Raw genomic sequence first — 23,887 nt, forward strand, 5'->3', positions numbered from 1 at the left:
GGGTTCATATTTGTTGTCTGTACTGCCCATGTAACTCTCTATGTCTTTCTAAAGAGGTCTTTTGCAGCAGATTTATAGGTGTAAGAGTTAGGATCGCAACAATTTTTTTTTTTTGAAGAGGAATGACACAATCAACCCATAACACAAAGCAAACTCCATCTAGGTTTGGGGTCAAGGCAACAAAAGAGGCTTCCCCAGTCTGGGAGCAAGGAAGTCACCCTGAACTGGACAGCAGGCTCACAGTCTGTGGAGAGAACCACCTTCAGAAGGGTGATGAGTTGAGGCCCTGGGGGCCAAGGATATATCCTGAGTCACCATCAAGGGATGAGGGACTGTCCTTGGGAGGAGATGACTCGGGAGTGACTAGCAGCAACTCCACCACACGGAAACTCACCTGGCCAGGCAGCACTCGGCGGAAACTCGCCTGGCCCAGGGAGGCAGTGCTTGGTGTCTGTTTTTCTTTTTTCCAAAAGGAAATGATATTTGGTGATATTTGTATGACACACAGGAGTGAGAGGACAAGGCTGCCCTAGGCTGGGGGTGGCAGGCCCCTTTTTCCCGTGTCCCTGGAATTCCCAGGGACCGACACTGTCTAGCTCATCTAATCTGTAACCATGACATTAGCAGGAAGGCGCTGGTCTAAAGTGTTAGGGGCTGGAGAGTTCTGGGCTCTTTGTACAAAGGAGGGGCCACTGTCTGGATCTAACGAGCCCCAGTCCATTGGCATCTTCCCACTTCAACATCTCTGCCTTGGAGCCCCAGGCAGCAAGGGATGGCCATTCCAGCCTCCCAGGCCCTTCACTGTGGGTCAGGCAGCTTGCTTAGAGGGTCAGCGCCCCTGGGAAGAAAGACACAAGTGGCCTGGCCCAGGAAAGGCCTGGCCTGATGCTTTGTACATTACCACGTGTGCTTCTGGTTTGGAATCTGGTCTTTAGTGCATATGGGTCATGTGAGTGAGCTTTTCAGCGGGTGATACTCTCTAATGAAGTGAGAACATGGAGGGGCGGTGGCTTGGAGGCCCTGAAGCCTGTGGACAACTGCACCTGGGGCCCCTGCAGACAAGCACCTGGGCCTCTCCCAGCTGTAAAGCTGCTCATGTGAGTAGAGGAGCCCAGAGGAAACTGGCACCTGATTCGGTGCACACGCAGCCTGGGAAGACCACCCTGACTCCGGCAGGGCCACCAGGACACTGGTTTGCAGTCAATGACAATGACTACCATGTTCTCCAAATGAAGGCTCAGGGTTTGTAAGGAAAAATGTGCTTGGTGACAACAGGACAGACTGTCGAACGTAGGAGGTGTGGTCATGCCACCACCCAAGGCCGTTGAGCAGGGGCTGCCCCTGCCGCCTCTCTCGTGTTTAGCACTAGAGCAGGGGCTGCAGGTTGGCTTGGGGGCCTGGCTGCTCCAGACACAAAGACATCACTAACTTGATTGCTTAGAGAAGGTTGGGCAATCTACTTCTGTAGTGACACCACCTCGGAAACCCAAGGAGGGGTTGCTATGAGTCGGATCTGACTTGAAGGCAGTGCGTTGTGTGGTGTTGCGTCTCCACATCTACCTCATTTGTAATAGGAGACAGTGATACGTGGTACGCCACGCTGCCTTTCAGAGAGTCTGTTTCATCATGACAATGCTTTGACCCTAGTGGCATCAGTATCTCCACAGAGCCCAAATTCCACCTTTCAGCCTGAGCAAGGGCTTTCTTAGGCCTGAAGAGTATTTCCAAGGACTCTCGGTAGCACAATGGCTAAGTGCTTAGCTGTTAACTGAAAGGTTGGCGGTTCAAACCTACCCGGTCGCTCCACGGGAGAAAGACCTGCTTCCATAAAGATTCCAGCCAAGAAAACCCCATGGGGCAGCTCCACTCTGTCATAGGGGTTGCTGTGAGTTGGAACCGACTTGACGGCACCCAGCAGCTCCAGAGTATGTCCTGCAGCCAGGCAGGGGTGAGCTGCTGGGCCGGGGAGGGGAGGGTTACAGTTCCGAGGAGGCCAAAGGCCTCTCTCCCCTCGCCTACCCCACCCTTCACATCTTCAACAAGATCAGAGCGATGCAGGTGTACCGAGGCATGAAAACACACTGGGAGGCAATTCCTGCAAATTCTCAAGGCTCTAGAAGAACTAAGAACAAAAGGGTAAGACAGGGGCATGGCTGCACGGTGTGGGAAGAATCTCTCAGTTGAGCTGTTTCAGAAAAGGAAAAGGATCAGAGTTCGAACTGGTTTAGACTCTGAGACCACGTACTCTAGCCACATGCACACCTTAAAGCAAGTCACTTCAACAGTACGTACCATTTCCTATCCGTATAATAGGCCGCCAGTAGCACCCAGGCCTCACAGGGTTTGCTATGAGCACTAGGGGAGATGGTGGAAGCAGGGCACTTTGCACAGCCCTGGGACATGCGAGGGCTCTGTCGGTGTGAGCGCTCGGTGCCGTGGTTAACACCAAGTGGGGGCAAGGCCCAGCACCGAGTGACAGTGGCCCAGGGTCTGCAGCCCCCACCTCCCCCAGCACTGCGCTCTAGTGGAACGTCTGACCTTCTGGGAGACACAAAACACAACAAAACAAAAACCACAGAAAAAGTGACACTTTGCCTGCAGAGGGAAGAGAAAGGCTGCAGAGAAGAAAAGATCGCCATGGAGTAAAAGCTGCCCTTGCCACGCTCTCTGAGCGACACATGCGGGGCAAGAATAGCGCAGAAGACCTACAGGTCCTGGCCTGCTGTTGTCTTCTTTCTACCGCGCCTCCCTTTTTCAGTCCATATAACCATTTCCAGGTCCCACCATCTGTCTCTGCTCTAGGCTCCCTGCCGCTCAGGCTGCTGTTTCCCTTCTCCCACCGCCTCGCCAAGCGGGGGGCAGGACAACAGAGGGCCACGCTCCCTGCCCTGTGGTGAAGACAGGGCCAGGCTCTGTGAGTCTCCGGCGGAGCAGAGCCTCCCGGTCTGCTGAAACCATTAGCAGAGAGACAATTCCAGGTTCTAGATGAGGGGGCCCTCTCTCTGGACAAGTCAGTTCTGTGTTGGCAATGATGGCTGGAGCTTAAGATGCAAGGAGCTATACGCTCTAGAATGTGTGCTATCCTAGTACCATCTTGTCCTGCTTCTGCTCCTAACTGATAGGACCTAGGGCAGGTCAGGCAGAGCAGTCTTCCCTGTCAGTAAAAGACAAAGTCTCCATTCCCCTGCTCCTTGCGGGAACAAACACATTAGACATGGCATATGAGGTTGTAAACGTCTTTGCAGAGAACAGTTCTGTGCATGCCAAGCAGTAATAATTCTTGAAAAGGCCTCGAGCTATCAAAGGATCTAACTGTACTGTGTATACCAGTAAAGACAGGGAGAGGGGCTGGAAAAAGGAGCAGAGAACACACCCTATGCGAGTGCGCTCCTCGGCCTCTGAGCGCCGTTAGCTTGCACCACAAATATAGCGAGTAAAGAGATTAGAGAAGTTAGGGCCTGTGTACTTTCCAAAGAGGGTCTTTTCCAAGTGTATCCAAGCATACTGACATATGGGATGAACATCTAAATATTTCACAAGGCTCTCTTCAAAGAAAACATAAATTGTTCTTAATTTCAAAGGCACTTTTTTTTTTAAATTCTGAAAGAAAATAAAATATACTTAACAGATGGTAAGGAGTTCTGGTGGTGTAGTGGATAAAGCATTTGGCTGCTAATCTGAAGGTCAGCAGTTCAAACCCACCAGCCACTCTGTGAAAGGAAGATGGGGCAATCTACTTCTGTAAAGATTTACTGTCTTGGAAACCCAGTGGGGGTCACTATGAGTCAGAATTGACTTGACGGCTGTGAATTTGGTTTTTTTTTTTTTTTGGTAACAGATGATAGAGGCTTCTCATGAACAAACAAGGCGTGGTGGCTGCCAACCATTCTTTCCATGTGCAAGAAAATGGTTACTATGGATGAAAGAGATGCATTTCTAAAAATCAGCATTTGGAGGGGGCAGGCCATCTCAAACTCTATTTCATTAGCTTGATAGTGCCTGGGTCTTACCCAGAGCAGTAGCTGGATCAAAGGCCCTCTCTGTGAGACCTGTCTCTCCAAGGGAAAACTGGAGATGTATCAACTGTCACTGCCTGTTTGTGCCCTAGGCTGCTCTCACTGGGCTGGTGGAAAACCACAGAGACACAGACATGGCCGCCAGGCCCTAGGGCCGTGCCTGAAAAGTTCTGCAGCCTCTTCACGTGGCATCTCTCCTCCCAGAGGAGCACAGGTTAGAGAATACTCTCGAACCAGTGACATATCAGACACAAGCAACTCTGCCTCATCAAAGGATGGACACATGAAAGATGGCGGAGAGTGAGCAAAATGCCACCGTGTCATCACGTCGCACTGCTGGCAAGTGCACCTCCCGCCCTCAGTCCCAGCCCTCCCTAATGTCCTCTGGCTCACCATGCAAAACTGGGTAAAGTGTTTCTGCACAGCCAATAGGCATGGGATTGGGAAGACCGTTTCAAGGCAGCTCTGGCTCCAGGCCCCTCTGAGGAACGGGAGAGCCCTTCTTTTTGGGTTAGTATCGGTCGTCAGCCTGCTTTGATGAATCTGTCTCCATCAACCTTCAGAACTGTCAAGCAACTTGAAATGTACCAACACTCCCAAGACAGACCCACTGCGCATTTCAATGTCCCCCTTCCACACCTACCATCAGTGTGTCGGGTCTGTGCCTTCAGGTATTTCTTCGTCAAATGCATTTTTCAAAGAGCTCAGTTGCACTCTCTCCCAGTCTTTGGCTACCAATGTGTTCCCCTGGATTAGAACTGCAACTTTGGAAGTTCCTACAGAGTGATGTCACTCCAGAGTCCTGATGTTTCCGAAAGCACAAGTTCATGGAGAAAACCCCCAGAGACGGCCTGTGTGGGACACTTTCCTCTGAAGCCATCTTAGTTGTACTCAACATGCCTCACAGTCTGTCCACAGAAGACAAACTAGCACTTCTGGGCCCACCAAGCCCAACAAAAAAGAGTTTACTCCGTTACTGGATTGACCCGTGAGGTACCCTGAACATGCTTCTCCACTGCACAGTAACTCTTCCCACCTCATCGGCAGTAACTCTCTTCCCACCTCATTGGCACCACAGCCCACCATCCTGGTGCCTCCTCCAGGTGAGCACACACTCCTTGGGCAGGCCACCTAAGCTCTCACCTCTAACAGTGTCTCCACCCCATCAACACCTTTGCTTTGGAGAGTTCCACCAATGTCACAGGGGCGGGTATGACCACCTCGATACCTTCCAGCTAGCTTTGTTTGACTGACTGAAGGCTTTCTGTGCCAGTTCAGGCCCCAGCCTTGGCTTGGGAGCCTAAATATCCACAGGGATAGCCCCTCAGTGCTTCTCGCCTCCATTCCCCCATCTCTCAGCATCAGCTCTCACGTCTCTCGGCGGCACCAGACCAGACTCGGCTCTGCTCAGGGGAACACCTCACTCGGACCTCGGTTCTCCTCTGTCCCCTCGCTGGGGCTGAGGGAGGGGCCCTGGCTCACCAGTGCCTAGGTGCCCTCTTCCCAGTGTCCTCTGCCACAACCCCCTGGCCACTCACAGCCCTCTTCAAAGCTGCAGGTCGCCTCAGGCACCTCGGTCTCCCTCCTCCACAGGCTGTCAGCTCCCGTGGCCCTGGCCGACCCGCCATCTGCTTCTGTCCCACGCCTTTCCTGAACCTGTCAAGTAGACTGGAGGAAGGGCTGAGCACCCTGTGAACATCCTCAGCATAAATTTATTTCTCAGCAAACTCTTCCCCTTCTAGGCCATCAGTTCCCCTCCACACAACCTTGCTGGCTCCCCTCCACATTCAGCTCCCTCCTGAACACTCTTGTTCCTTCCTTGCCCTCCAGTCTCACACACTGCCCTCCAAAGCCCAGGCTGACATTATCAGAGGGTGAGCAAATGTCCCTGTTTGCAGAGCACGTCCCTGTCCTGGTAACTCTATCCTTGGCTACACAGAGCCTCTCTCTCTACCTGGCCCGGGAAGTAGTGTGGCAATGCTGTCCCTCTGTCCCCAGTCCTATGAACCCCATACCATTCCTCTCCCAACCCCAGAACACACAATAACTGGCTTGAGAAAAGTGCCCGATGTTTCATTAATTTACTTTTCACACTGGGCGCTAATGGCTCTTTACCACAGCATGCAGATGTATGTGTCTGTGTACACTTACGCAAAAGAATATGAAAATACGCCTTTAGATTTTCTGGAAAAAGTCTGCTCCCTTTCTGAATTCCTCCGTCATCACCATTACTGGATCGTTCCTCCTTGCCCCTTCAGCTCTCTGTGTCCTTCATGATCTCTGCCCACACAGCACCCTGCCTCCCTTGTCTTCTGCCAACTCATTAACACTAAACAGATTCTTTCTCATCTTCTTTTTTTCCCTATATGTGAATTGAAACACATGGATGAAGGCTGAACCTATTGGAAGGCAGCCACTTGTCACTGGGGTTTAAGGTACATGTCTCTTGTCTAGTCTGACCTTCTGTTTACTTCCACAAGTACCATCTGCCTCCCGAGCCATGACTGCATTTAAAAAATGCTACTGCGTTTGCACTTGCATTTAGATCCCACCTCTCTCATAACCTGGGTCAGATCATCTGGCAGCTGTCACTGCCTGCCATCCCTAGAGCTGACACATAACTGTTGTTCACAGACCAAGCACAAGCTCCTGACTTAATGGTTCCTAGGCACTGTCCGCCATTTTGGTCTCTGCCTATGACACACAGTGAGGCTTCCTTTCCTTCCATACAATGCATTCCTGCATGGCCCTCCAGCAGACACCTTTCCACACTCTGCTTTGCCCTTGGTCCCCCTTGTAGCCCTCTGGCTGGTTCTGTGGTGGTCTCTGCTAGTGTTGACCTTCTGACGCGTCCTCAGCCCAGCCTGAGGCAGGTTCCCTGGGCCAACTCCTCACTAGCTCCTTCCTCCCCCAAGTGCCAGGCAATCGTCAGTGCTCACCTCCGTCTCAGCCTTCCTCTGCCACATAATCTCGAGTACCTGTCTTTTCCCTGAGACTCGACCGGGTCAAAGGACAGCTCCGGCTCTCCCTGCTTACCCTTTCCTCTTGACTTAGGGGTGGCAAACCAGTCTGGTTTCCATGAGGGCAGAGACAGGATCTTTTTGAAGCAACAAGAAAATTCAGTCTTGTCTTTGTGTCAGCGACTTACTGGTGCTAAGATTATCCCATTTGTGGAGCTGAGGAAACTGAGGCACAAAAAGGCTAACTTGTCCAGATGCCAAAGCTAGGGAGTGAGAGCTCTGGTAGCATAGTGCCTAAGGCACTTGACTGCTAACCAGAAGGCTGGTGGTTCAAACCCACCAGCCATTCCTCAGAAGGAAGGTTGGGCAATCTACTTCCATAGTGATACTGCCTCGGCAACCCAAGGAGGACTCACTATGAGTCAGGGCTGACTTGACGGCACATAACAACAACAGTGAGAGAGAGGGGATTCCCACTCTGACTCCTGATTCTTAGCTTCTGTACTGCAAATGCCAGCTTTCCCCTTTCCTTCCCCCAAACGGAACCAAACCAAACCAAGCCCACTGCCATCAAGTTGGTTCTGACTCATAGAGATCCTACAGGACAGCCTAGAACTGCACCTGGAGTTTCCAAGGTTGTAATCTTTGCAGAAGCAGATTGCCACATCTTTGTCCTGTGGAATGACTGGTGGTTTGAACTGTCCACCTTTCAGCTGGCAGCCAAGTGCTTTAGCACCACCAGGCCACCTTTCGTATGTCCAAGGCCATGGAAACATGACTTTCCTAGGTAGCTTGGGGAGGCAAGGAGGAAAGAGAGGGGCTGTGATGTCTCAGAGCTGAAGAGCCCGGCTGCCTTCTCCACAGGCACCAGCAGGCCCAGCAGCACCAGGGGGAGGGAAGACGCCGTTGGCTGTAGTGGGCTCCTGCCAGCCCCGTGCTAGGCTCTCGGTGGCAGGTTGGGGAGAACACAGCCAAACCATTACCTACAAGGTCCCTAAGAAGAAACATTCCCAGCTGCCCTTTGAAGCCACACTGACCGCCATCAATGAGCAATTTTTGTCTAGAAGAACAGAAACTCCTCAACATTTGTAGGCTTCTGGTCCCTGCCTTGCTGGTCTCCAACCTGGAAAGTTTTTGAATACACTAGAATGTGTTCAAAGATGGTGGCGCGATTGTTAAGCTGCTAACTGAACGACTGACAGTCTGAACTCATCCAGTGGCTCTGCTGGAGAAAGCCCTGGCAATCTGTTCCCATAAAGATCACAGCCTAGAAAACCCTCCTGGATGCTTCTACTCTGCCGCAGGGAGTCGCCAGGAGTCGGAATCGACTCCCTGGCATCCAGCAACCATGACAGAGTGTGTTGAGAAAGGTTTAGTTTCATTATTATCCAAATAAAGTTGTTGTTGCTGTTATGTGCCGTCGAGTCGGACCCGACTCATAGCGACCCCTCCTTGGGTTGTCGAGGTGGTATCACTACAGAAGTAGGTTACCCAACCTTTCTTCCGAGGTTTGAGCCACCAGCCTTCTGGTTAGCAGTCAAGTGCCTTAGCCACTATGCTACCGAGATCCTCCAAATAAAGTTATTTTTATTATTTTATTATCAGCATTACTTTCCACTGACAAGACCTCCAAAGGCAGCCAACATCAATCACTGAGTCTGATACGGTTTGGCCACTGCCGATGGAGCCCACAGACACAGTCCCCCCGCAGCCTGTCCCCTGTTCACCAGCCCTCCTGGGCTGGGCCTGCTGCCTCCTCCTTTCAGAAAGAAAAGTGCCCGGCATTTGTCACGGGGCTCAGGTGTCTTGAAAAACTGCAAAGGTGAAACGTGAAACTCTCCCTGTGTGATGCTCCTATTTGAGCATATGTCTCATGTGTTCCCCCTGGGGATGAACAAGAAATACTTCTTTGAATAATTCATAGGCCCTGCGGTGGAAACACACTGCCTTTTTTTCGTAAAAAGGCTACCCACTGCTGATTATACCTCTTCTGCAAGGCTCCTGCAAAAGTACAGGGATCTGAAAGGCTCTTTAACAAATTCCGCTTACAAGAGTGAGACAAGAATTAAAAGCCATGTAATATTTTTACTCAGAGTAATGTTTGGATAATATGTAAAATGATTTATAAAGCTAAGGGTGAGCTACAAAATACTCAGAAAGAAGGCGAGGAAATTAAGTTGCTGTGATTATTACGAGGTCTGATTTATTTTTAAAATGAACACGACTGCCATCAGTTTTCCATTTAATGAGCACCTACTAGGTGCTGGGGTCCCTTGGTGATACAAACAGTGAATGCTCAGCTGCTAATGAAAAGGTTGGCAGTTTGAGCCCACCTGGAGGCTCCTTGGAAGTAAGGGCTGGAGATCTACTTCTGACAAAACCAGCCTGGAAACCCGAGGGCACACAGTTCCACTCTGACACACAGGGGCCAGGAGTTGGAATTGGCTCAGTGGGAACCAGTTTGATTTTTGGTTTACCAGGGACCAGTTTCTAGGAGCCCTGGTGGCAAAGCGGTTAAGAACTCATTTGCTAACCAAAAGGTCAGTGGTTCAAACCTACCAGCTGTTCCACAGGAGAAAGAAGTGGCAGCCTGCTTCCATAAAGCGTACAGCCTTGGAAACCCTATGGGGAAGTTCTACTCCATCTTACAGGCTTGCTGGGAGTCTGAATCGCCAGCAATGGGTTTGGTTTGGGGTTAGGTGCCAGGAGTGATGCTAGGCTTGCTGTGTAAATCATTTCACTTTCCTCACAACATCCTTCCAGGGTAAGAAACAGTCTAACCTACAGGCACAATGAGACTCCTAGAGGTCAAGGCCAAGGTTTCCCAGGAAGAGGGAGCAGGCTGGGTTCCAGTCCCCGGTCCCTGTCCAATTGTTGCCATGGTGCCTAATTCTCAGCAGTCTTCTGCTAAAACTAGTCATTGCTGCTCTACTGGCTGCAGCGTTGCTATGAGAAATGACAAGATAATAAGGCCTTGGGACCCTTGGAGAACATTCCACTCATTAGTGACAAACCACAGCCTCTGTGCGCTGGACAGAAACTCACAGCCTACTGTGTCAGGTGCCTTCATTTTACAGAAAGAAAACTGAGGTGTGTTGAGCTCACAGGCCTCTTCCATGGACAGAGTGAGCAGGCGACTGCCGGAGCACAGCTGTGCCCTGGGCCCCATCCGGACTCACTCATGTCACACAGCCTGGTCTGATTACCAGTGCTGGGCTCCTGGCGCTCCGACCGAAGCGCACCTAAGGTTTAGTACAAGCTTTTCTTTCCTACAGCTCATTAAATCAGAGGTGTCCTACTGCTCGGAACGAATAAAGCATCGGAGCTGAAGCCTGGCACACAGGCCCACACATAGCAGCGTGGCTTTTCACCAGGCCCTAGCACCTCGTTCAATTCACACCCTCAGGAGAAGATAACAGCAGGTAGAGGGCTCTGTCAGGTAGCTACATTCATATAGGTTCTTAAGATGAGCCCCCTCCCGTAGGGACCAGCCCGTTCCATGGCTATTGGAAGCTGAGAGGGACAGATGACCGACTCCAGGACTGCCCACAGACTGCCCATGGCTGGGGAGGCAGGGGAGCCCCAGGTCCACCCCAGCTCTGGCCTGAGTATCTGGAAGAGGGGGCGAGTCTTTTGTGAAGGATACGTGTATTTCTGGGGGGCAACCACCCATGTGCAGTGTGAAAACTGCAGTGACTGACCTGTGTCCCTGGCCCAATGCTGCTACCCACTCCTCAGCCCCATGCCCGGGAAGGACGCCTTCAGCAGCTAGTGGCCTGTGAGACAAGCTGCAGCCTCAGGCTTCCTCAAGGTCAGAGAGGCCTCTGGTCTGCAGAGTGCTTGTGCTTCTGCCAAAGTCCCACCCTCGGTGTGGACAGCCGTCGGTGTGGACACCCCCTAAGGAGGCTGCTTTAAGCAGTGTGGAGCCCAAGATGGCAATGTGCAGGTCTGTCTTCATCAGCCCCAGAAGCACAGGGTGCCTTGGATTGCTGGCCAGGAAACCATGACCTTCAACTCCCCCAGAGCTCCCAGTGGACAAGGCGGGGTTGCTCAGGCTGTATGCTGTCAACATCTAGGGATACCATTTGCATAAACTACTATATTTGGGATTAGAAGAAGGTTTAGGGGTTGCAAGCTTCCTACTGCTTCCGAGGGGGCTCCAAACCAAGAGTGGGCTCCCAGCCCAGCTGTGGGACTCACCAATCGTTGCATGCTCTTCACGTGGGTGGGGCTGATGGATAAGGCTTCTTCATACCACCGCCGGGCTTCGTCCATGTTTCCTCGGAGCTCAGCGACCTGGCCTCGCATGTACAGGACGTTGTGGGACATGGGGAAGAGGTTGGCAGCTTCCTGGGTGCACGCCGTGGCTTCCGCAGGCTTCCCGATGCCAATGTAGACTTCAGCTGTGGGGCAGAACGAGAGGAGATGCTTCCCTGGTTCGCTGCCCTTCAGAGGCCCTGGGGGGCAGCTGGTACTTGGGTTGGGGATATTGACATTCCTCCCAAGGGAGCCTGGCAGGAGCCCATCTGGATGGGCGGACCTAGAGCTGGCCAGTGCCCCACCGCGAGCGCAAACAGCTTCAGGCTAGCAGTCCTGTGAGGCCACCATCACACAAGGACTTGAGTCACTCGCACACCGTGGGCCCTAGTGGGTGGACAGATGTTCCCACCTAGGGGAGGGCAGTGTGGCCTGCCGGGGCTCTGTGCTGACCTCTGGGAAGACATCTGCCCTCACAGTACACTGCGGACAGCTTAGTATGTGGACAGACCTGGCTCACCCCGCCCTGGGCCCTGACACCCACGGACAAAGGGCCAAGAAGGAGCACAGGGACCAGCAGACCAGAGGCACATGACCCTTCACAGGGCAACAGCTCTGCCCTCTGGTCTGCTCTCCTGATATGACAAGAACTGCAGGCTATCAGCTTATGTGTTTGAGGAGCCCTGGTGGTGCACTAGTTAAGCACTTAGCTGCTAACTGAAATGTTGGCAGTTCAAACCCACCCAGTGGCTCCAGGGGAGAAAGACCTGGGGATGTGCTCCCCGAAAGTTCATAGCTTAGACTCGATGGCACCTAACGACAAAGGCATGAAACAAAATGGCGGCCCCATCAGACTTGGCTCTCGGACCAGGGAGTTTACCCACCCTGGGAACTAACGGTGTAACATCAACACAGCCCTGCAAAAAACCACTTTCAAAACAAGCAGGAAAATAGGCTTTCTTCCCATCTGGGGCCTAATGCTTGGCTTTCTGTGTGGAGAATCCAAACTGCTGTGAGCCTGGCCTTCCTTGAAGGGCCCACCAGGGCACTACAAGTGCTCTCGCAGGCGCTCTTGGGAATGTCACATGCCAGTGCCCAGCACCCAGGCAGGGACTTCCACTTGCCCCTTAGCCCTCTTCTCCTGAGGCTTTGTTCTGATCCCTGTGCCGTCCTTCCAGGAGGCTGGGCCTGAGTCTGTAAGGACGTCCAAACGCCCTCGCCCACCTCCTCCCACAGCCACACCTGTGGGGCCCACTGCCACAGGGCGTTGGCAGGTGGTGCCTCCTCTCCAGGCTCCTGTTAGGCCCTGCCCTGTCAGCCTGCCTTGACGCCTAGCCTCCTCTATGCGTATTTATACAAGTTACATACATGTATGTATAAATTACATATGGAAACTGTTTGGTACTAACATATATGTATAATATCATGCACACAAAAATGGGAGTGTTAAACGAGTACGACAAAAAGGCGCAGGAATAAAAATCTGACTATTTTCCTCACACACCTCCTTGAGTTGTCTCCTATGGGTCACTTCAGAAACAGCCTAGACTATGGTGCAGCCTCCGTCCCTGGCTTCTGGCTTTATTCCCCCTCGTCCCTGCCAGTCCCTCACACAGTGGCCTCAACCCTGACCCCCCCCAAAGCAAAGCTCTGGCAGGCCATCCACCTGCTTAGAAATGTCCTTGTGTGAGGTCCTCTCACCTGCTGCTCCCCCCACCTGAATGCAGCTCTGAAGGGGTTCACCCCTCACCCCATCTCTGCCTCAGTCTTTCCTCAAACAGCCTCCCAGTGTGGCCTGCCTGGACTGTCCTCTCTAAACGTGTGCTTCCCCATCTGCGTAGCACAAACCCATCCTTTTCCTGCTTTGTTTTCCCCGAGTGCTTACTCAGGAGAAAGATATGGCAGTCTGCTCCCTTAGGGATTACACACAGCCTCGGAAACCCTAATGGCAGTTCCACTCTGTCCCCTAGAGTCGCTATGAGTTGGAATCAACTCGACGGCAATGGGTAACGGGAAATGCTTACTACCAATGGACGGGTTTCTTTCCCTTCTTTATCTCACTGCCTGTCTCCCCTCCCCAGAAAGTGAGCTCTGAGGATGGGAATGGTGGTGTCTGTGTTCACTGCTGTGTCCCTGTGACAGTGCCCTGCACACAGTCACAGTCCAGCACACGGCTGCTAAATGAGTGAATGGATGAATGAATGAATGAGTGACAACAGCAATAATAACAGTAACTAACACTCTTTAAAGTGTTAAGGAGCAAAGATATCACTGTCAAGACTAAGATGCACCTGACCCAAGCCATGGTATTTTCAATCACCTCACATGCATGTGAGAGCTGAACAATGAATAAGGAAGACCAAAGAAGAGCTGAAGTCTTCGAATTGTGGTGTTGGCAAAGAGTACGGAAAATACCATGGACTGTGAGAAAAATGAACAAATCTGTCCTGGAGGAAGTACAGCCAGAATGCTCCTCGGAAGTGAGAATGGTCAGACTTTGTCTCACCGACTTTGGTCATGTTGTCAGAAGGGACCGTTCCCTGAAGAAGGATGTCATGCTTGGTAGGGTGGAGGGTCAACAATAAAGGGGAAGGTCCTCAACAAGATGGATTGACACAGTGGCTGCAACGATGGGCTCAGGTACAGCAAGGATCGTGAGACTGGCGCAGGACCAGGCAGGGTTTTGTTCTGTTGTACACAGGCTATGAGTCGGAGCTGACTCAACGGCACATAACAACAACGCTTATTAAACACAAACTTTGTGGCACGAATTGTTGTCATTGTATCTGCACAGTGGTCCAGTGAGGTAGGCACCATTATCATCCCCCCTGTACAGAAGAGGAAACTGAGGCACTGGGAGGCTAAGCAACTTAGGTTAAGGTGCCAGGGCAAGTGAGTGGCAGAGCCAGGATCAGAACCCAGGCGGGCTGGCTATAGGCCTGAAAGCTCATCCTCCACAGAGCCCAGTGTCTCCTTGGCCTTAAAATAGCACCCCGGTTCCTGTGCCTGGCCTTCAGAGCCCTCACACTGACCCCGCTGCCCTCACTCACCAGCCTGTGTTCCTACTGCTTCCCCACTCCACCCTGGCCCTGGCCATAAGAAGCTATGTGCCAGTCTCTACACAGAGTGGGCGCTTCCTTCATCACACTTCTGTTTATTCTGTTGCCCCTGCTCTTGATGCCGACACCCCGCAGCCTCCTTTGAGGCCTGGCTCAGTCTTCCCCTGCCCCCATCTGAGAGAAGACCCCATCCTCTGCATCACTCTGATGGCCTGCATCACTAGAAATACTGCTGTGGCAGTCTCTGCTTTCCTCCTGGACGGACAGCTCTCCAAGGGCAGGGCCTCTGCTGCAGGTCCGCCTTCCCATCCCCTGCGCCTCCAGGTTGAAGCCCAGGCTGAGAAATGTGATACATAGTGATTGAGATGGGAGAGGCCTGGTGCTCCTTACCCAACAGCTCCAGGCCCTGTGTTGCTGCTGACTCTCAACCTCAATCAGCCTGGTTGGGCCCTCTCCCCAAGTGCCTTCACCTCCCTAGTGCTCAGGTTAACACCAGGGGCTGACTCCCTGGGCCAATGGAGAGCCCTGGAGAAAGTAGGCCTTGCCATGGCCCAGACCCACCCTGCATCTGCTGTTTGTCCTGTCTGTCAGTCCCCTCCTCAACAGGGAGCACAAGGGATAGTTGACTGGTTGAGGAACTCCGGCAGGAGTGTTGTGAGCGGCTCTCATAGACATGGACTCTCGGGCAGTTCAAATACAATGTGCTGAGCCCTACAGGTAGCAATGCTGCCATGCACCTCCTCACTCTCACACCTTGTTCTCAGGAGATTCAATGCCAAAGGTGCTTACTGAGCACAAGGGACTTGGCAGAAATAATAGAGACACTTTCCTATCTTTCAAGTTGGGCCTAGGCAAATGCTTGGCCCTCCTGGGAGATAAACACCCTCCAGATGACACCGTCAGGGCAGTCCGATGTCTCTCAGTAACACAATTCTCTTGATGCTCTCGCCAGCAAGAGGAGAACACACGCCTCCTGTGGTGTTGGGTTACCTGAGCGCGGCCACTGCCTGGGCGAGCTGTACAGAACGTTCCTCTAACTGTACACCTGGCTCTTGACTTGCTTCCATTTTTGGGGTAAGTCTATATACATTTCCAAGCTACACAGGGCCTGGAGCTGTTGTGTAAGGAGCACCAGGCCTCTCCCATCTCAATTACTATGTAAAAAGGCCAACGGGAGGAAGGGAGACCTGAACGTTTTTACAGTTTTTATAATAAGAATCAAGGAAATAAATACAATGCGATAACGTACATGCCATGACTCTATTGTGAGTCCTGTCCTGTAAGAGTCCCCCATAAGACCAAATATGATACCAAAATCTTTTCACCACTGTGTTTTATGGCCCCTTGGTCCCTTCATGTGATGAGGAGATGGAAGAAACAGTCATTATCATTAAGGTGAAGGAAGACTCCAGGCCTGTAGAGGACGTCCTTCAGTGCCATGGACGTCATTGGAGGAGGCCTATGGTACTGGTAAGGCCTGTGTTCCTGAGAGAAGATATGGCAGATAATGTACAGCCTAGGACTGCCCCAGTCTGCTCCATTTTAAGTTCAAATGGAAGGAGCACAGGGCACAATGCATTACAGCATTTTAAAACCATTTTCCCCAATGGAGCCTGTTTTTCATAGCGATCTTATCCTGATTTACCAAAGGATTCTCAAGAGGGAGTGGTTGGCTTCCCTCTTGGGTCATCTCTTCTCTGTCCAGGCACACAGAGTTCTAGGATACCCAGTTTGCAAGCCACATGTAAAGGGAACATGGAGGATTTGGTTCCTGCCCCTGAGCCTTGTGTGTAGGTCTGCTCACCCATCACTTGGGCCCTGGTTCTGGCCCACATCTCTCTGAGGGCAGTGGTAAGGATCAAACAAGATGGTGGAAGCCCATGCTGTTGTTGCTGTTAGGTGCCATCAAGGTGGTTTCAACTGATGGCAAACCTACGTACAACAGAATGAAACACTGCCCAGTCCTGTGCCAATCCATCTCGTTGAGGGTCTTCCTCCTTTTCGTTGATCCATTTCTTTACCAACCATGATGTCCTTCTCCAGGGACTGGTCCCTTTTGATAACATGTCCAAAATATGTGAGATGAAATCCAGCCATTCTCACTTCTAAGGAACATTCTGGTTGCACTTGTTTCAGATTTGTTCACTCTTCTGGCAGCCCAAGGTATATTTAATATTCTTCACCAATACCACATTCAAAGGCATCAATTCTTCAGTCTTCCTGATTCATTGTCCAGCTTTCGAATACCTGTGAGGTGATTCAGAACACCATGGCTTGGGTCAGGTGAACCTTAGTTCTCAAAGTGACATCTTTTCTTCTTAATACTTTAAAGTGGTCTTTTGCAGCAGATTTGCCAATGCAATATGCTGTGTGATTTTCTTCATTTACCATAATGTTGCTTATTGATCTGGTTGTGAGAATTTGGGAAGGAGCTCTCATGGTATAGTGGTTAAAGCATTTGGCTGCTAATCAAAAGGTCAGTGGTTTGAACTCAGCAGGTAGTCTGCAGGAAAAAGATGACGGTCTGCTTCTGTAAAGATTTACAGCCTTGGAAACCCTATGAGGCTGTTCTACTCTGTCTTAAAGGGTCCTCGTGAGTTGGAATAGACTTGATGGTAGGTTTGGTTTGTTTGTCTTTGTTGAGGTATAATCCATACTGAAGCCTGTAGTCTTTGATCTTCATCACTAAGTGCTTCAAGTCCTCTTCACTTTTAGTAAGCAAGGCTGTTTCATTTGCATATCACAGGTTGTTAATGAGTCTTCCTCCAATCCTGATGCTGCATGCATTCTTCTTCATGAAGTCCAACTTCTTGGATGATTCGCTCAGTATACAGATTGAGTAAGTATGGATGCAGTCCTGACACATACCTTTCCTGATTTTAAGCCATGCAGTATCACCTCGTCCTGTTCAAATGATTGCCTCTTGGTCTAAGTACTGATTTCACATGAGCACAATGAAGTGTTCCAGAATTCCCATTCTTTGCATTGTTATACATAGTTTGTTATGATCCATGTAGGAAGCCCATAGTGAGTTACAAATGGTGTGAATTTGCTTTGTCAAGCCTCACCCCTCCGTAAGACTGCAGAGTGAGGAAACAAAGGCTCAGGGAGGTCTAGGGAGTCACCTGAGCCCTGCAGCTCCAGTTGGCTGAGTCAGGGGATTTGGTGAAGCCAGGTCTTAGGGCTCTGGATTCAACTTTCCATTTTATCATGGCTCCTTTCAGACAAATATCTTAGCACAGCTATTCCCCTTAAGAGGAAATCACATTCTCATAGGGTACAAAACCTTGGGCTCCAGGAATTAAACTGTAGTGGTAGGACGTCTGGCATCAGTCGACTAGTCTGAGATGGGGTTTGGACAGGAAAAGAAAGATTCTTGAAGCTTCTTACCCAACATTTCTGAATTCATTCATAGGGTGTCCTTCTGTGCTCAGACATACAGCTGGTTCTAGGAGAAGACGAGGCCACACGGGGACTGACTTAGAGCTGGTGCTGCCTGCAAAACCTTCCCTCCTGGGAAGCCACAGCTCAAAGCAAGCCTACCATCTCCCAAGAAGAGGGTCTCACAAGTGTCCCCTGCCCCTGCCCCTGGTATGGTCATAGCTCCCTCCTTTGTGCCCCCATAGCTCCTGGACAACCTCCATCATCACTCTCTCATCATCTTGCTAGGGGACCCTTCAATCTTTGCTTCTTGTTTCAATCAGGGCCCTGTCTGCTACAAACACACATCTGGCTTCTTTCCACAACACTCCTTCTGGTCCCATATGAGTTTGGGAGAAGAACCTGAGCTTGCTCACCTTGACCCTTGAGCCTCAAGGATCTCTATTCCCCAGTGGCTCGTCCTGTGGGTGCTGCAGTCTCAGCCTGCAGGTGCTTTATTGGGCTGGGTGCTGTCTCTCAACTGGAAGGCCAGCAATTTAGGTTGGGCGAGTTCAATTTGATGTGATGCTTTAGGGAGCCCATTTGGGGCCAGAGGGCAAGCCACCTGCTCCCACACAGACTCATTGTAACAAAGCTGATATTTTGATCTCCACCTGGCTCCTCCTCCTTTATTTCTTCAGTGGTTCAGAACTCAGGAGGTAAAGAGAAAGGGGTGCATTCCACTTTCCTAAAGGAAACCAACCAACCAACCATTCTGTCCAGTCGATTCCAACTCATGGCAACTCCACGTGTGACAGAGCAGAGTTGCTCCGTAGGGTTTTCACGGCTGTCATCTCCACCTGAGAGGCCTGACCAAGCTCTGATGTTCTATTTGGAGTCCTTTGGTTTGCTTGTCATCCAGTTATGATGAAAAATGCTGGAGATATAATCTCCCCATTTGCTTGCCAGCCTTCTCTATTGAGATGAACATAACCCAAAGGTTTTTGATCTGCATTCAAAACCAGGGCCCTGACTTTCCAGCTGCTCTGTGTCCTCTCACCCAGAATGCCTTCTCTGAACCACCTGTCACTAAGACCACCACTCCTCTCTCTAGGCTCCGCAGAGCCTCCCTCTGCACAGGACTTCCCAGAAGGCCCTGGGTAAACTACCTCTCACTCTCCCTTCTCCACCACCCTGTGCTCTCTAGGAAGACCCTCATCACAGGTGGCCTTGTGTTATGGTGACTGGCAAAAGCACCATCTCTCCTGCTAGAGGTCAGGGGTCAAGTCTGGTTGGTCCCGGCAATGACCATGCTGCTAACTATGCCTTGTACCCAGATGGGTTTTGTCAAACCAAACTAAAAATGTGACCTGAATATGGCTGAGCTATGCTATCAGGGAAGTGCCTGGGTGGTGCAATTAACGTGCTCAGCTGCTGACTGAAAGGCTGGGCGTTCGAGTCCACCCAGAGGCACCTGGGAAAAAAGGCCAGTGATGGACTTCTGAAAAGTCAGCCATTAAAAGTCGTAGGGAGGGAGGACAGTTCTACTCTAGTGTATGGTGGCCCTGAGGCACAGCTGACTTGATGGCAACTGGAGTTTTGTCCAGGTGAAGTGGTATTCCTGAATGGGGTACCTGGCTGCACCTGTAACCCCACACAAGCTAGCTTCTTCCCTCCCTCCCTTCCTCAACACTATCAAGCCCCTGCTTCATGTCTCTCTTCCTGAGGGCTGGCTCACGATGCACCGACCTTGGGTTCAGGGCTATGCAGGCCATGCATTGTGCAAAGGCATGGGGGGAGCTAGGCTGACACTGTGCACTGTGCAAAGGCTCTGGCTGAGGAGGGCTGACTGGCAGATTCAGGGTTGGGAAGGCAGTCCACTGTGCAAAGGGGCTGGGCCGAGTGGGGCCGACACCCAGACTGGACTCTGCTGGCAGGCTGCGTGCCTCATGCAGGGCTGCGTCTGCCTGCTGAATGAAAGGGAGGCTCCTCAAAGGCACCTTCCGCTTGCCCAGCCTGCTCCTCTGGGGCTGAGTCCATTCAGAGGGGACACTTTTTCACATTCACACAAGGGTGCAGGACCGAGGCAGCCCTGAGCACTGTCAACTTTCACTGTTAGGTCCCCCATGCCGTGTGAGGCTTGGTGGAGCAGGAAGAAGGGAAAACCCTCGGGGGGGGGGGGTGTTCAAGCATTTTGGGGCCTTTGGTGTAAGGTCTTCAGGACTCCTCTCAAAGGCATCAGTTTGACCTCAAGCCTTGCTCCCTCCTGAGAGTGCCTCGGGGTGGGAAATAGGTCTCCATGGTGGCCAGGATGGCCTGGGAGAATGCAGGTGTCCGCCTGGAGTGCAAGGTGCTCCCTGAGCACGCCTTCCATGTTGTCATGAATTCACTCTTTCATAGACAATTCAGCATGTGAGCCAAAGAGGAAGGGGTCATGTGTCTCGACAACCTTCTTGTCCACCTTCCAAGTCACCAAGGCCTAGGGGAGGCCTTCATGCTTATCAGCTCTCACTGGGCTTGTTCTTTGTCTGGGGAAGGCTGGGCAGTGAAAGGAGGTGACTTTGTTTTCATGCATCCTCGTACCCTGAGTGGCTCTGGGCCAGGGCCCAAGCTGGGCCCTGCAGTCCCCAAGGTGAACACAGCCTAGGTCCTGTCTTCACCAAATTCCCCTGCCAGGGCCTTGGCTGCATGGTTGGTGTTTATTTGCCAGCTTGTGTCTAGCTGTGTCAGTCTGTCACAAACGGCCCCTTCCCCAGGGACACGGTGGGAGAGCGAGGGGGCCCCTCAGCCTCTAGCTGCATTGGTGACACACTTTATCCCTCCCAGGCCTTTGCCCAGCTGCTCTTCCAAGTCCTCATCCTTCCCACCTCCCCACCCCTTTAGCTGACCCTGATGTGTCATCCAAAGTCAATACAGAGGTCAGAAGAGCAGACCGCAGGCCTCTTCTCATCCCAATACCAACAAGCCCATCTGTGTCCTGGATGCCACCCTGTGTCCCATCCATGACAACTGAAGTCCAGCTCCCCTGTGACTCCTATGCCTTCTCGAGGAGTCAGAGCCCATGTACCTCTGCTCGCTCCTGCTTACTGTCCCCCTCAGCAAATTAACACGCTTCTATATCTTTAAAATCCCCTGCTGGACCCCAGGTTCTCTCTCTTTATGCCACATTCCTCCCCAGCCCCCATTTCCCCAATCTGCTTCACAGAGTGGGGGGCTGTATGCAGCATGGGTGGTTCACCCTCGCCATCCCCAGTTCCTCACCTGCCATCACTGCACCCCACAGCAGCATGAGCTCTATCTCTGCCACCCCACTGTGACTGGTCATGGCTACCAGCTCCCCTACGCTGAACCCAACCAGTGCTGTCATCCGCACGTTACTCAGCCTCTCAGTGGGACTTCCTACCAGCCACATCCTCCTTGAAGTTAGTTATTTTCATAGCTTTAGTGGTTGCTCCCAGATGAGCATGTGACATGCATTAGCTCGTGGGACCGTCATAACTCAGCTGAGGACATGAAGGCTCAGAGGGGTCGGGAGAACTTGCCCGTCAGACTGCTACTCCATGGTGGGTCTAGGTTTTCAGTGAGTCTAATTCTAGAACCCAAGTTCTTGCCTGTACTGCACAGGCTCCTCCTACACATTGCAGCTGGCCACTCTCAGTGTCTCTCCCCAGCGTTCAATGTGGGAGGCGCTCAGCCTTGGTCCTGGCGCTCTCTCCTGCATCTACACTCTTACCTTCTCATCACACCACTTAGCTTTGACTCCCAACTCCCGAGCTTGTCTCCATGCCAAATCTGAAACACAGATTTCAACATGCAGCCACCTACTTGGCATCTTCACCTGATGGCCTTAGAGATCTGACACTTCCATGTTCAACAGGACTCCTGATTTCCTTTCTCCTGGACCCCAGCACACCAGTTCTTCCCCCAGCTTCCTGAATGCAGAAACGGCATCGTCATCCACCCATTTTCTCACGCACAAAACACACAAGTCTTCCCTGATTCTTCCTTTTCCTTCATCCCACGTCGAATCCATCAACAAGTTCCATCAGTTATACCTTGAAAATATATCTCAAGTATCCACTTTTATCTCTCTCTCTCATTTCCACCGTAGACCAAGCTGTCACTTGGGCCAACACTGCTAACTCTTGCTCCCACTCCTGTTGTTCCCGTCCCACTCTTCAGGGACCTGGGTCCTTCTTCTGCCTCACCTTGGAGCCCTCACCGTGTTCCTTAGGTGTCATGCTCTGGGCCCCCCTCAGTTTCTTGAGCACTCAGAGCTCGAGCTGCCTGCACAAGCTGTCTCCTGTGCTTCCTCCTGCCTTACCACGTGGCCCGACCAATGCTAATCGCTCTTCAGGTCTTTGCTCAAATGTGCCCTGGCCACTCTGGCTCTGCCCTTAGGTCACCGGTTCTCATAGAACCCTGCACTGCTCCTTCCTGGCACTTGGCACGACAGGCATTAAGTGCTTCTGTAGTTGTTTTGTTTCACAAAATTCCATGAAGGCAGGGACTGCATCTATCCTAACCATCACTGCACTCCAGAGCCTAGCTTTAATTGTGACACAGAAACTGTGTCAATAACACTGTGTTGTACTGAAAGATGCTGAATTGGCAAATGTGTGACCTTTATTTCTGGAACAATATAAAATTAATTACCAAAATTTTGAAAAAAAAAGTGTGTTGTGGAACAAAGGAGTACCTAGTGTGGGTTAGATAGAGTTTCTGGGGTCACACTGGTTGGGTTTGAATTTTGACTTCTCCACTTATTACCTTGAGTCCATGGGTGGCATAAACAGTGATGCACTTAATTAGTAGCTTAAAGGTTGGGGTTTCAAACACACCCAAAGGTGCCTTGGAAGACAGGCCCGGAGATCTGCTTCCAAAAGGTTGCAGCCTTGAAAACCCTGTGGAGCAGTTCCCCTCTGCACACGTGGGGTCACCATGGATCAGAACTGACTCTGCGGCAACAACAACAACAACAACAACTTATTAGCTACATAACCTTCAGCAAGTTAGTTGATGGAGGTGTCTCAGTTTCTTCATCTGTAAAACGGGGTGAATAAGGGTTTTTATACCTCATGAAATTATTACAAGGACTAAACCAGTTAAGTATGTCAAGTCCTTGGAATAACACATACACAGGGCTTGATAAAGGTCAGGTGTACACATGGTATAGACCATTAATCATAGTCCTCCGGGGCTGGAGAAGGGGCGGGTCTCGAGGAGCTGCTGACCCACACCACCACCGTGTGCAGGGCCAGGTCTGGCCCACCAGCACTGTGTGTCCTCCAGGCGCCCCTGTGCACTCACCCCCCACACGCCATGTCTGGAGCTGCCTTCATCTTATCATGGTGGCCACGCCACGCGATTACCCTCGGCCCTGCACATGGACCTCTTGGCAACTGGGAAGAGCCGGGGTGGGGTTGGGGGAGTGGGGAGCAGGTCCGACCAAGGGCCAAGGAATTTGTGACAGTATCACAGCTTTAAATTCCCAGTAGAAATCAGAAAATCTGATCTTGCTTATCTAAGAATAGCCACTGGTTTCAACTGTGAGAGGTGCCAAAGTGAAAGCTATAATTATTAGTAAGTAACAAGCAGAAATTAACCACCTACCGCAAAGTCATTTTTAGCTGCCATCCCGATGTGGAAACCGAAAGATGGGCACCAGGAGGCTCGCCTGGCTTGGGAGAGGCCCTGGTTGAGCTCTGCCTTACTGTGAATACATGAATTCCTCCCGGCCAATGACAAGACCTGTGTTCCAAAGAAGTTGCACTGAACTTCTGTGAATGGGGGTAGAATAGTTTGGAAAAGGTATGAAGGTTGCTCGATGCACAACAGGATGAATGTGATGGATGCCACTGGATTGTATGCCTAAAAATCGCTGAATTTACAAAAGTTTTGTTATACATGTTTTTATCCCAATAAAAGAAGAAGTAGTTGTATGGTCCTTAGAGAGATAGGTCTTCAGATGAAATAAACATCACACGCTGTAACTCCACTCTCCCGCTCTGATGACACTGCAAGGTGCTTACTCTCTCTAGTCTGGGATTCCCCAACTGCAAAAGGGGAGAAATAACTCACTCTGAGCTTCTTTATAAGATGCTACAGATGCAAATGGCACCAGAAGACACTTGGAAAATTCTGAAAAAATGCTCATCAAAATGGATAGTTCCTTTCCTATACAGGATGAAGTTCAGATGCCATAAGGAACGAACAATCAATGTATTCTTTTTGC

At 51.2% G+C, this 23,887-nt stretch overlaps 1 protein-coding gene across 1 annotated transcript in view; it reads right to left on the minus strand.

The window, feature by feature from the left end:
• The window catches only part of TTC7B (tetratricopeptide repeat domain 7B), a 397,140-nt gene that overhangs the window by 45,299 nt on the left and 327,954 nt on the right, over positions 1-23,887 (minus strand). Inside the window, exon 18 of the mRNA XM_042781492.1 lies at positions 11,177-11,379. Within this exon, the coding sequence (XP_042637426.1) occupies positions 11,177-11,379 (203 nt within the window). The remainder of the gene's footprint in view (positions 1-11,176; positions 11,380-23,887) is intronic.

Source organism: Orycteropus afer, unplaced genomic scaffold (genome assembly GCF_000298275.1).
Source record: "Orycteropus afer afer isolate SDZICR_OR568_19922 unplaced genomic scaffold, OryAfe1.0 scaffold00127, whole genome shotgun sequence".
Taxonomy (NCBI): Eukaryota; Metazoa; Chordata; class Mammalia; order Tubulidentata; family Orycteropodidae; genus Orycteropus; species Orycteropus afer.